At 40.4% G+C, this 14,812-nt stretch overlaps 1 protein-coding gene across 1 annotated transcript in view; it reads right to left on the bottom strand.

Moving 5' to 3' along the window:
- Positions 1-3,225: 3,225 nt before the first annotated feature.
- LOC109933111 (protein arginine N-methyltransferase 7) overlaps positions 3,226-14,812 on the bottom strand; it is a 32,461-nt gene continuing 20,874 nt past the window's right edge. Inside the window, exons 6-10 of the mRNA XM_048606005.1 lie at positions 13,425-13,667; positions 9,374-9,448; positions 7,153-7,313; positions 6,130-6,226; positions 3,226-5,327 (exon numbers count right to left, since the gene is read on the bottom strand). Coding sequence (XP_048461962.1) covers positions 5,166-5,327; positions 6,130-6,226; positions 7,153-7,313; positions 9,374-9,448; positions 13,425-13,667 — 738 coding nt within the window. The 3' untranslated portion in view covers positions 3,226-5,165. The remainder of the gene's footprint in view (positions 5,328-6,129; positions 6,227-7,152; positions 7,314-9,373; positions 9,449-13,424; positions 13,668-14,812) is intronic.

Here is a 14,812-nt window from a genome sequence, read left to right as displayed (position 1 = left end):
TCGCACGTATCTTCCCACTATTTGTCATATTGGCTTGTAACCAGGGACTGATAAGACCTAACAATGTCAAAACAAAACACCGTTACAGCCTGTATCTTGCAACCAGCTATGCAAGATGTGGAGCCATAAGTGACAAGATTCCTGCCAACAGCACAATATATTCTAGACAATCCTGGGGCAGGTTTTGGCGTTTATCTTTGATAGCCATACTTCACACTTAATCCCAGATCCACCCACCACCAAACTCCACCCCCCTCCCCAGAGACCTGATATTAGGATAGATGAGAGGCCACTAGACTGGAGAAAAGATCTAAAGAATGGTTTCAGAGACAAGGAATTTTTGTTACATGGGGTAGGGCTGTCCTCCTTAGAGAAGCAAAGGTTAAGAGATATTACGAGGGGTCTGGACAAAATTGACCAGGAGAGATTGCTCCAAAGAATCTGAGGACACAGATTTATGGTGATTGGCAAAAGAAGCAATGGTGACATGAGGATTTTTTGTTGTATGCATACCCTGTCTCCTGCTCCTCCACCAGGTGATGACACAATTAGTTGATTAGATGCTCATGAATAAAATAGGGTATTCAAGACATCCTTTGAAATTAGCAAGGTGAAAATTGTTGATTAAACACCCATGTTTAGCACACGTTCAACAAGAAACCATTGCTATTACAACTGTGAATCCTGTTTTCTCGGATGACCCCAAGCAAGAGGTCTGCATCAACTATTCCACTGAAGTCACCAAGATTGATAAGATCAAAATCGGGTCCCCAGAACATTATCTGGGTCTCTAGATCCAGCGATTGGCCACTGCCTCCCCTGTCAGAGTACAGGTGCACACATTGACAATTACTTGCCTTTTACAGTCCAGGGGTACTTTAAGCAACTAAAATCGCAAATCTATATATTTCCACAATGACAGACATAAGGAAAAGTGCTTTTTGTGCAATGAATGGTTAGAATCTGGAATGTATTCACTGCCCAAGAGCATGGTGAAGGCAGATTCAATTGTAGCTTTCAAAAGAGAATTAGGATAATTATATAAGGGGAAAATGTTGTAGGGCTATGGGAAAAGCAGAAATTTGCTCTCACAGAAAGTCAGTAGACATAATGGGCCAAATAACCTCTCTCTCTGTGCTGCAGCCATGATTTCATGAACTCACCTGATACTGGACTGATCAGGAGACATTACTGTCCCTTCAACCAGTCCCATTGTTCACCCCATCTTACTTATTACCTTAACCACTCTCCCTCTCTGAAAGGAGATGTGCAAATAGGGGCATATCAAATAATTAACAAATTAATTGTTACAACTAATTCTTATGAATATTCTCAGGATTGTATCAGATGTACTCCAGAATTCAACAATATGTTGGTGTGAATGCCTGTACATTTCGAATTCCAATGTTCAGTGGAAGTAAGGTAAAGACAAGCAATCCTATGAGATCCTGTGTCCCTCACAATTAATGAAAGGCAGATCACAATGGCACATTTGAAGTCTTTTTCCACTAAAGAAACTTGTCTTTTCTTCTTAAGATATACAATCTTAAAATATTGCCTCAATTTGATGGATTGTTTGCATTCTTGAGGCAAGACTTTGTTTAAAGGATTCCTTCAAAATCAAAATTAAACATACTATATTTTCAAGTACTCTTCTGCAGCCTAGCTAATGTAATGAACAGACTGTGCCTGCTCCATTATTCAGTGAAACATTGGCTGATCTGTTAACTTGATGTAGCAGGGAGTGGGGAAACAGGTGAAGAAAGAAATTGTGGAATTTACAGACAGCTGCAAATAAGGTACCACCCTATCAGAAAGGTTAATGTGCATAGTCTATGGATTGGTGCTGGTGATAATGGGAATAGTTCTAGGTTCCAGAGAGAATGATATACAAATGGAGGGGTGGGATGCAGAATTGAGTCTGTTTACGTCAACAGACAAACGTGATAGGGTCCTTCATCCTAACCGAAGACTAAAAGATGAACATTTGCAGTGGAAGGAGAGGAGTAAAGTAACAACCTTTTACATCAACACTGATGATCTATTTCTTACACAATTTACCAAACAAAATTTCTTTGAAACAAATGGAACAGAAAATAAGCCCCTCTCCGGACATCTCCCAAGAGAGGAATGATCCTCAGGTTAACAGTGACACAGTGGGCCCTCTTTGTACAACATAGTTCCTGAGTCTGTCAGATTACACTTTTGTAACTTTTCTCCTCTTTTCTGCTTTCACTAGAATCTAAGAAATAGTTTTAATATTCTTTTTGTAATCTGTCATGATCTTTACCAAGTGTATTCAACCTGTTTTATCAGTAAAGAGAAGCACAATTGTTAGCCACGACTCAGTGTCAGCAGTCGTTTTTCTTCAGCACCTTTTGCCATTACATGTTCAGTAATGAAACCAGCAAAGGAACCAAACTGACAGTAACTGTGTGAAGTTGACAGAAGGGCAATTTCTTTCTAAATTTTCATCTCTGGGACGTGGGAATGCTGGACAAGGTCAATATTTATTCCCCATCCTTGAAGGCCCTTGATCAGGTGGTGGTGAGCGGCCAACAACAGAATGACTTGTGGAACATTTCAGAGGGTAATTAAGTGTCAACCACTATGCATCTGAAGTCATAAACACCTGACCAGTTCAAGGCAGATTTACCCGCAAAGGACACTGGTGATTCAGACAGCACTTTTTTCGTGATTATTCATTCTTGCAACTGTTTCATGATCATTCATTTTTTTCATATTAATTAATTGAATTTAAATTTCCTCACTTGCCCTAATGGGATTGGTCTCTGAAGCATTATCTAAGCATCTGGATTACTGTTACATTACTGCTGAGGAATGATGACAAACAAGGGGTCTGTGGACAGGCAAAGGAATACAGGGTAACAGTACAGGCTGGAGCAGAGCACAGGGAAGCACCTCCTTCCAAGAAGTCCCAGGTGAAGAAGTTCAAGCTCAGCAGTGAAGGAGCAAATGGGACATTAGCAGCTGTTGCTTTTGATTGCTGACAAATAACCCCACTTTAAAGTGACAGCTGAGGGTAAAAGACCTTGCTACCACTGCCCAACTCTCAATAGCTCAGCCAACTAAATTCAACACCATTGGTTTGCATATAAATAAATATTCATCACTTGTACAGTAATCCATACTAGAAACTGTACAGCTACATATGGCAACTTTCTTTTAGGCAGATTTTAATTTAGAGGAATAATCAATCATGAATTTTTTAACCCAATTCAATTTTAATGAACATATACATAAGCATGAAGACAAGCATAATCCATTTGTAAGAAGAAATAACTTCAGTAACCCCATTTTCCAGTGGCAATCTAGTCCATGCTCTACGCAGACTGAGTTCTTTAACAGCATAGCGCCTGCAGTGTTCAGCTTTCTGCTTTGGTAGATACTTCTGTGGTGAGAAACAGTAACACCCTCTGCAATACTGTCTTGATATGGGATTTGTAATCTGAAGTCAGTGAAATCAATGGTGTACATGCCATCAGTGGGCTAGGTTTATGGAATATAATCGAGCTAAAACTCACTCCTGAGATGCTGACAGTGATTTATCAAACTATCTGACCAGGGTTATATATGTCTCTTCCTCCTGAAGCGTAGTAACCCCTCTAAGCATGTCAGCTGAGGCTGCAGTGACTTTCTTCAACCTTCAGGGCATCCCAACAGACACTAATACTCCCCATGCCACACAGCTGCACACATACATCCCAGCACAGTTCACTGCATCTGGAGTGTGAAGCAGACCATTATCTAATCGAATAGTACAGGAGAATGAAACGGTGTCATACAAATCAGCCACCAGATGGAGCCTGCTTGTTTTGGAAACAGTCTTAAAATGGTGCTGTGACTTATTTAATCAGTATGTGAGCTACAAACAGCAAAAGCTGAGTCTGTGATTAAAACATTCTCAAAACACTGTTAGGACAGCAAAATCTTAGCTCATGTAAGTCCACGGCACATGCACATAATCTTAAGCAAGACACAATTGGACAGAATACATTCCACAGTTTCTGATATTTATTAAATAAACTCCAGCAAGACTGGCTGAACTAAAACCATGAATCACACACAGCCAGCATAACTCATTGGGTTTATGCTGACCATGGTTACTAGAACAGTCTAGGATTACACTGACCAATGGAGCACAAGGCATTAGTGGTGCCCTTTGTGATAAACCAGCTTGTTTTTGATGAGGAGCAGGGCCACGAAGTAAAGCTAAGGGACAGAAGAGGGCCAACACAAAAACAACTTACATATTTCCTCTAACCAGGGTCAGGTGACTACCGTGGTAATGAACAACACAGCACAACAAAACATCGTGATTGATGAAATCATCCTCACTCTTGTAAACTGAAATTCAATCTTCAGTCACATCTAATGGGAGATGAACATCCTTAAACATCCAATATGGGACGAAAAACAATAGCTGTATAATGGTTCTCGTGTACCACAAATATTTCATATACTGATATTTGTCCTGACAGCACCGTTGCCACAAAGATAAACCTGGCAGCCAAGTGCACAAAGATTTCACCATAGTGGTCTATTATGTATCAGTTTACCAAAACACCTAGCAATGCAGGATGTTCTCAGTAGTGCAAAGTGTCAGCTTGCGTGATATGCTGCAAGGTCTGGAGAGGTACTTGAATTATTATCTTGATTCAGAGCTAACAGCAGGCCTGAAAAGGAGTGTAGTCCCTGTGTAATAAAAGAAAATTACTTAAAATCACAGAACTAAGAAAACATTCCAGATTGGTTTATAGCTCTGTGTAAATACACACCACAGTACTGGCTCTGCCAACCCAGATTGTGGTGTTCTTGTTCTGGAGTGAAACTTAAACCCCTGACTCAGTTGAAAATGCTGACTGAACCAAGCAGTCAGATCCTCGCCTCTTTTCCTTATCACTGCTAATTCTGCACAGCTTTGATGCTGAGCTGCAATGATTAAACTAACCAATTTTGCTTGTACCACCTTCAAATTCAGAAGAAACAGGGTAAAACAAATCTTATGTTTTCTGAGTTTCCAAAGGATTCCCACGAGTAATATTACAGTCTAGTTTCAAGCGTATGGTTTTCCTGTAGCAGTCACTAACATCGTCCAAAGAGACAAAGATGCACCGTCTCTTCCTTCATCAGGCTGAGGCTGGTCACGGGGCCCACTTGAAATCCATGGCCACCTCACCACTCTCTGGGTGAAAGGTCACATCGTAAACTACTGAATTCAGCCCATCTGTTGAGTGCTTGGGATTAGTCACTGAACTAAGGAAGTAGACACCTTGCTTGCAGTGTGGGTTCCAGTTGCAGTCACCCTGTCAACAGCATAACAAAAGCAGCTCAGGAATGATGACAATGTGCATTGTTACAGTACCTTTAACAAAGTACATCAATGCTTCAAATATAATATAAAATATACCAAGCAAGTCAAGGAGATATCAGGGCAGATGACCAAAAGCTTAATCAAAGGAGCAGGCTTTAACAAGAATCTTGAAGGAGGAAAATGAGGTAACCAGAGAAGCTTAGGGAGGAAATCAGAACACAGAACACAGGCAACTGAAGACATGTTCAACTCCCCACACCAGTCACAACCCAGGGGCTGCCTCCCTATCTGCACCAGTCACACCCAGTCCTCCCAAAATAACTGGTGGTTTCCTGCTTTTAGAAGGTATCTCCCTCAAGCTGGGCCTCCAGCAGCATGGGGCATCAGAATTTAAATTTCCTGTCACAGATTCCCCCCCTCCGCCCTATTCTCCCCTCTTCCGGTGTACAATACCACTGGCTGTTGCTGTTGCAAGTTTTAAGGCCACTGACCACTATTGCAGAAAACCACAACCATATGGAGCACAGTGAGCAGCGTCTGCAGAGTCATTATTTGGAAGACTTGGAAATCAGTTTTGACATTTGTGGGGACTCCAAACTCAGCAGATTAACATGCTTTTCCCTGTACAAACATCAATGCTCCTATACAACAATACAACAGTGGCAATGTCCCAATTTCTATTCCATTCCCCCACAATTCAAATGGATTGCAACACAAAATTTGCTTCCTGGTTGAGAACATGATGCCCACGACCTGCTGTGCTCAACTCATTGTTAAACAAAACAAAGGATTACCGTGTGAGAGCAGGGTCTGGTTAACCCAGTGCTGATGCTGATGTCATCGGTTAAGGAATAGTCCATCCAAAGCACCACTCCATGGCAAGTGCCTGATCTAGAAAATGCACCATTTTCCAACAATTAACATCAGAAATATTGAGAATTTAAAATTCTAGCATATAGGATAAATAGAACATTAATATATCACCAACCGCAGAAGAACAGGGAGGATGGGGCTGTAGGGTAGCAAAGGGAAGGTGAACCGAGAGTTTCAATGTTAACTATTTCATTGACAGCACTGACTGTACAGAGAAAACCCACTGGTGAATAAGAGAGAAATGCACTTGATAATTTCACTATGAGACTGAATGGATAGCTAACGAACAGCTGAGAGGTACAATGCAGCATGATTTTGGTAGGCACAGACTAAAAACCAACAGACAAAACCCTCTACAATTGACTAATAACTGATCAACAGACAGACAGACAACTGACCGATAGAAGACAGGTAGACAACTAACAGACAGACAGAGAACTAGGACAAAGTGATAGCAATTGTCCACCTTCCATGAGGGCAGTAAGAAATTGCTTGAACTTTGACAGCAACAAATGTTCCTCAAATGTTTTTTTCTGGCATGTGTGGCTACAATCCAGTTAGTTGTGAACCACTATTCAATAACAACCTCCATAACTAGTAAGATGGTCACGCAAATCAACAATACAGTAACTAGGGCAGGACAGGAAAATGATCGTCATAAACCATAATCTAACAATGATTTTTGGCTTTCTTTGATGAATTCATCTACACCTCAGGTATTAAACACAAGACATTAAACAATTCATGTAAACACAGTTATTCATAACACACTTGGTCCGATAAATTAATACACGGTTCATATGTGAATAATTAATCATTTTGCTTCCGAGAGGTTTCAATATGCTCCTATGCCTCATATCTCCCAAGTATCTCCCTTCCAAAGATCATTCTAACTCTTTCCTGTTTAATATTAGCTGCAGGAAAGTACTTGTCCTTCTCCATACCTCAATAGCTTCATTGATCCTGTGGAGTAAATTGGCTGCTCTGGTACTTCCTGGCGAAAATCAAAGCTGAGGACCTGGCAAGGATCACTGAGTCCCCGACAGGGGTACTCCCAAAGCGGGTGGGGTTCAGCCTCCTGACATTCACGGAAATTCAATGAATTCTGAAAAAGGATGGCACGAAATGACAGGAACATGGACATATAAAGAAAACAAGTGGGGGCTCAGGAGTGGAATAAGTGAATGTGAAACAGCGATCAGTTTTACAACTTTCAAAAACTAAAACAAAGTTGTGACTGAACCTGTCCAACATACATAAAGTCAAATTGCATATATTGTTGGTGAGTCAGCAATAGTTCAAATGTAGCGGTTGTCTGCATCAGAAGGTTCAAGTTCCAACAAAATTTAGGTTGACACTTCAGAGCTGTATTGAAGGAATGCTGCAATAGGACAATGAACCCACGCCCCACCTAGGCACTCAGGAGGACATGAAAACTCTCAGCACTATTTGAAGAGGACCAGAATTCACCCTGGTCATCTGGTCAATTGTAGACCATCAATCACAATCACTACAACAGATTTTCTGGTCATTATCATGTTGCTGTTTGTAGAATTGCTTGGTATTTCCTACATTACAGTGACGACATTTTCTGGTGCCAGTATTCCACTAACAGTGAGGAGTTTTGGGACATCGAAATGTCATAATGGATGCTGAATAAATGCAAGTCTTTCAGGAGTTCCATTAATACAGGAGCACAGGGTGATTGGAAACAGGAGGGGAAGGCTAATCAGCCTCTCAAGCCTGCTTTGCTATTCAACCAGATCACGATCTTCCACCTCAACCATTTGCCTACACTCTTCCCACATCATCAACATTTAAATATCTAAAAATCTTTTAACTTTGCATTCATCAGAAGATTTTGAAAGAACACAAGGGCAAAATTATTTATTATGCATAAGGACCATGAGCTCGTTGAATGGTAAATGGATCTGATTGGTAGAGGCATTAATCTGCATTAATGGGTGCATTCTCAATGATAGTGTTTCTATCAATCACAGTCAACTTGTCAATCATTCAGCACTCTCCTCTCATGCTGTATATATGTTGCTTTTACTTTTGAATTTGTATTTGTGTAGAATGTCCTGAAAAGCTTGTATAAAACGTGCCTCCTTTCAGCAATGGTCCTGTATCCTGTACTACAAAATAACTAACTATCTAGAAATCTAATCGATCTCCGTCTTGAACATAGCCAAAACTGAGCATTCACAGTCCTCTGAATTCTAAAGATTCACCACCCTGAATGAAGATTTCTCATCATATCAGTCCTAAATAGCCCACTCTTCATTCGGAGACTGTGATTCCGAACTCCCAGTCAGAGGAAAATTGCTTCCTGTATCTACACTGCTGAGCCCTGTAACAATTTTGCATTTTATGGAGACATGAAATGAACTTGTAAAATCTTGTAAAATGTCAACATATCAATCTATTAATAGCTTGTAAAACTGAGTATATTTCTCCTGATAGACCATTCTCTTGGTTTTTGAAGCTACTCCCAGATTATTTAACAATTCACCACCTTTGCTCACAATTCAAGTGCATGCTGAACAAAAATACTGTGTAAAAGAATGTGGAAGTTATTTGGTATTTATTAGTCAAGCCTCTAGATGAGTGAAGAGTTTATCACTTTTTGACAAGCACAAAGCCTCAATTTTCTGAATAAAGAGCCCATGTTAAGACAAGGTTCAGGCACAGCAACATTAACAGCAGACTCTAAAGTTATACAATTAAACATAAAGATTGATGTTTACTGAAAATCCATGCAAGATCAAGAGGTTTTCAAGGCCCAGAAAATATTTCCCAGACTGCCAAACATCATATGCTATGTGATTTGTAAGATCATTATCTCAATTTTTTCTCCTCAGTCTCCCCAGGATACTCCTGGACAAAACAGCTGTGCCATATATTTAGCCTTTCTCCCAGATCATACCACTGACTTTCCCTCTAGACTTCCCCACACAATGCACAGCCAAGTACTGAATCCCCAAACCCTTGCATACTACGTCAACATGGCATTTCACAGCATCATCCTTGCAGCTGAAAGTTTCAACTAACTGGACTAAGAAAGCAACAGTGGCCAGTTATGGGCACAACTTGTTGTATAAATGGAACAAGGTCTATGCATAAGAACAAGGTCTATGCATAAGAACAAGGTCCACCTCTCACCTGGATCATCTCATCCATAAGGCTGACGTTAAAGCCTTCACATACCCCACAGGGAGCACGAATACGCCAGAGGTTCTACAGAGATAAACAGTAAATGGGATTAGTTTAAATAGATTGTACTGATTGCTCATGCAAAACAAGGAATCGACACATGCAGACAATGGAAGTCAACAGAAAATCATTCGCATTTTCCACTGTACAAATTATAAACTTGCTCTGCTTCATCCAAGTGAAAATTCACAAAATCACAGAAGTGCAATAGTGCAGGTGGTGGTCATTTGGCCTATCATGTCTGCAGCAACTCTCAAGTGAACATTATAACAGTGTGATTCTCCTATCATTTCCTGTATCCTTGCACATCACTTGAATAGAAACAATCTGATGCTCGCTTAAATGCCTCAGTTAAACATGTCCCCACCTTACTTCCAGGCAGTACACTGCAGGCCTGAATCACTCTTTGTTTTAAGTGTTTTCTCACATCACATTTGCAAATCATTTCAAATCTGCACCCTCTTGTTCTTGATCATTTTACAAGTGGGAACAGTTTCTCTGTATCTATTCTATCCAGACCATCTCATGATTGTGAATACTTCTAGCAAATCTCCTCTTAGCCTTCTTCTCACAAAGAAAAACATTCCAACTTCTCCAAGGTATCTTTAGAACTGAAGTTTTCCAATTCTGGGATAATTAGATAGTTCTTTTTTCCAGAAAATAATATTTTGGGATGGAGTAATTGAGTTATTTGAGACATGATGTGTTTGGTCCCAAATGTTTGGGAGGAACAAGTTATTCTGGACTTGACATTCCAAAAGCTCTCCACCTCTGGGGACTCTTATGTTTTAAGTTACGTTCTATTTTAAAACTAACTGATAGATATTAATTGCTTTGAATAATAAACAAATGATTATTGGAGATATTTTTAAACAGCCTGTTCACATATTTACACATACGTCTGGAGCAGGTGAGGCTTGAACCTAGGCCTCCTGGCCCAGAGGAAGAGACACTACCACTGCACCACAAGAGCCCTATGCATTCCCAGTGAATCATGTGACAAGGAGGACGGTAGAAAGTGAATGAAATGACTGCGTCCATTATTATTTAGGGATCCTACGCTGCCAGGATGCAGTTGCCTAGCAATGCTCCTTCCAAATCTCAAGACTGCACCAGTACCCGCACAGGCTGCACAAAACTAAGCCTCTTCAAGTAGCTGTGTCAAAAAAACTAGAAGGTGCCGTGCACTTAAAATAAACACATGCCCACGCACTTTAAAAAGAATGTTGTCCCAGAGATATCCCAATTTGCTGCCCATTACCTTACTCAACAAACATGATAATGAATATGAGCTGGCTTCTCAACCCATGAAATCATAGCCAACAGAGATGATTTGATTTGACTTGATTTATTTATTGTTGTGTATTTGTTACATGCATTTGTTACAAATACAGTGAAAAGTGTTGTACAATGTCGCCATTCTCCAGCACCATCTTAGAACACCAAAAATAAGCTAAGACACAGGATATAAAAGGAGGAGATAAGGAAATAGTTAAGAATTCAGCTTTACAGTTCTTCTTGTCAAGTGCTTAGCTGTGGGCCTGCAACCACGTTCTTTCACCCTGACACCGAGACCAACACCAGCATTTGGTTCCTGACAAACACTGACACAAGCGTGATCAGTAGACTGTGATCACCCCACTCTTGATTGATAACTTCCCCTAAACCCAGGAACTTACAGGCCTATTGAAGCATTTATTGCTGTCCTAGTACAGTGCCAGATGATGTGCTGCATGCCCTTGAGGACACTGAGGGAGCTTCTTGCTACATTGTCAATTATAGACTTGCATGAAAATAAGGATAAAAACATTCTATCACTGGACACATATTATATGCTCACTGGTGGAGGTAAAAACATATAGGCTATGTCACAGCATGGTTTCACCCTGCAGAAGATCTAACAAGACTATTCAGCAACTATTCCTCTCACTGAACCAACCAGTAAGCCAGCTGGCCCCATGTAACTCACTGATGGAATCTACTGTTCTGTCTCTCTCTATCTTTCTAGATGGCCCCTGCTCTGACAGTGGTCAATTCAGTGTTTCCCTTGCTCTTCCACCTTCAGAGGTCCCCTCTAAGAATAGGATTTTCATTAGTTTTACAAAAATATACTGCATTTAAAATATTAGAGAAAAATACTTTATATAAAAAAAACCTGTCTTCTGCTGCTTGAAAATAATCATAATTCTAGCTATATCCCTATTTGCAGATCCTGAATCCAAGATCACGTGCAGGGAGCATAGTAATCTGTGGTCTCAGGGGTGGAAACAGTTGAGAGAGACACACCAGTGGACTGGTCTGGTGAACTGTGTAAGGTATGAAACTGATGCAAAACTTAAATGAGACAGCTGTGTGTTTTTAGCTTCTGAAATTTGCTGAATCGAGCAATAGACCAAATACAAACACCGCCCTCCAGTCACAAAGATAAATGTAAACAGCTAAATGAATGTTGGTCTTGTGTCTCATGATGATGAGAATACAAACTATTTTTGCACACAGCAATGGACAAACTGAACCTGGAAAGTGTGAAAATCTGGTTTCTGACTCCATTTCTGATCACGATTACATTTATCTTGAATCAGTTGCAATGCACGTCTGTCAGAATGATGCCAGGGTAAAAAGGTTAAATTGAGGACAAGTTGCATTGAGGAGACTCACATTCCCTGAGTATAGAGGATAAGGGGAGACTTAATACAAAATGTTTAAAACAACTATAGGATTTAAGAGGGTAAACAGAGAAAGTAACAGAGTCTAGAACAAAGGAGCACAAACATAGACCACACAAGGATGACGTCAGGAAACATTTCTTCACAAAAAGATTAGTGGAAATCTATCCTCCAAAACGTTGTTGATGGTGGATCAGATACGAATTTCAAAGCTGGGAATAAGATTTATTTTAGGAAAAGCTCTTTTAGCAGAACCGAACTGGAGTATTGCTGACAGAGAACACATTGTCTTGAGCTCATCAGGATGATTTGGAAGAATGACTACTGTAAAGGGAAACCAACATTTATATTGGGAGGAAGATGGTGATTGGTTGGCAAGTAGACTCTGACTGATAAGAGGTGTTGCAAGGAGAATTAGATGATGACTGATAGTTAACCGCAAACTTTTATTTATATTTTAGACCAAGCATGTTATCTCTGATTGGGCACAGTACTTTCTTGAGGGGGGAACCGGAAAATGGTTATCACCTATTTTGTTAAGGTGAAACATGCACAGCGTGTATATGTTCTTTCTGTCTCTAAAGAACAAATGCCTCTGCATTAATATACATAGCTTCCAATATACACAAGTGTCACACTAGGAGACAAAATGACCACCATACATTGGCTGTAAACATAATTATTTGCGCACTCGGAATTGTTCAACAGATGTTGGTCAATTGCCAAATCAGATCTAATGTTGCATACTATTTTGAGAATTTTGCTTCCTCAGGCTGTTTGGGTTCCTTACTCGGTGTAAACAGGCAAAGGGACATGTTACTTGACACGATCCGTCAGTCATTGGTGATACACAGCTTTCATTCCTAGCATCATAATTGTGCTGAAAGTCATACTCCACATACTTGCTTGAATGATAGGTAGAATGTTCTTTTGGTTTGATGACAGCATCTTATTTGGGGCAAACAGCACTGGTTGTTCAAACATTTGAGATATCTTACCCTTCCAGGGTAATTGGAAGCAGACTGGATACCAGAATCCACTTGTTAACCAAACAACACTCAACTCTCATACTGTATAAATGTTGCTTTCCTTTACATTAGTATGAATTGCTCTGATGAGTGCAAGATGAAAGGTTTCAACAAAACAAGTCTTTTTTCACCATTACTTGAGAAAATATATTAAGGAATATGGGCCTAAGATGAGAAGTTGGAGTTACGATGACTTAACGGAATGATGGAAGGTGCAGAAAGGTCTATCCTCTATGATTGTGTTTCTCCAAATTCTAGTGTCAGACCATACCCTTCACAACATGCTACAGCTTTTCCTTCACTCACCTCAAACTCCACAGCCATCGCTAAGAGTACGGCAGACTGCGGCAACACAGTCAACTCGCTTCTCAGGACCTTGGTCAGGTATGTCCTCGCATACCAGAAATAAAGATTGTGCCAGGGAAGGAGGCTGGTGGTGAAGAATGGCTCTCCAATCAATAGTGACACCTGCAAAAACAGGAACAACCAAAATGAATCAGTGATGCAAAGAAAAATGCACTGTAACAAAACAAGAGTTACCTGCTTCACCTTTAGATTAAAAACCGTGAACATTTAAACTGCGCATAAATGTTGCCAAGATTTGGTCTTAGAGGTAGGTTTTAAGGAGCATCTTGAAGAATGGGTATTCGGGAGGGAATTCATAAACACAGGAGTTAGAAAGCTGAAGGCATGACTGCCAATGGTGGGCTAAAGGAAGTAAAGAAAGTACAAGATGCCAGAATTGGAGTAACAGTATTCTCAGTGGATTATGGGACTGGAAGTGGTTATAGACACGGAGAGCTAAAATGCACATCTCTGAACACCAACAAGATCATGATTTGAGTTTCGTTGGCATGTCCCTCTTCTCCAAGAGGAAAAGCCTACCCACAGTGTCCTGAAACCGTAACCCAAGCAAGAAAATAAACAGGTTCAAATAAGAAAGGAAACACATTGAAGGGCAAGGCCACAAAAGTTTATGATTGCACTCTGACATAGGAACCTAACTGAACAGGATTTCTCCTACATCATGGAGCTACATGTTCCACCCTGGTAGAATTCTCAGAATCAGGTAATTTATAAAAGCTGGTCAGGCACCAGTACCTGTGACAGTGGATGGTGAGATATCCAGAGAGTGCAAGGATTAGTCAACAGCTGGGGGGAGACGTGAGCCGAGAACATTTGAGGCAGTGCCAATAGTATCCCTAAATACACAGGATTATTTCTCCAGCAAAAAGGAACAAGCGCTCAATATTCAAGAATCATCCTCGAAAAAGCTAAACTCAACATCTTTTCTTCAAACTGACTTGTTAAAGTGCACTTTCCTCTCCCCTGCATCATCACTTCTCAAAATGTGAACCGAGCTTACGGACTTCTGTTACTACAATTAAAGCCATTCATTCAGTTGCCTCTGTACAAAATCCTTCCTTTCCATCGGCCCACAGGTAGCACTAGCCTCTTAGCATCCCCTCAGACCTGGTCTGAACTCAGATTTTTTTTGGTTTATTTCCAATTCCCCTCGTGCCCTCTATAACACAACATCCAAACAGCCGTTACAATGTCATATGACTGTGATATGTAACTATGATAATGATAAACTTTATCATGTCCACAGCCTTTCACATACTTGATCACACCAAAACCTCTCCTCCATTGTCCAGGCAGGTTGTCAGCTCGTTCCATTCTTATCGATCTAT

This window comes from Rhincodon typus, chromosome 15 (genome assembly GCF_021869965.1).
Source record: "Rhincodon typus isolate 14 chromosome 15, sRhiTyp1.1, whole genome shotgun sequence".
Taxonomy (NCBI): domain Eukaryota; kingdom Metazoa; phylum Chordata; class Chondrichthyes; order Orectolobiformes; family Rhincodontidae; genus Rhincodon; species Rhincodon typus.
This window is presented reverse-complemented; position numbering and strand designations above follow the sequence as displayed.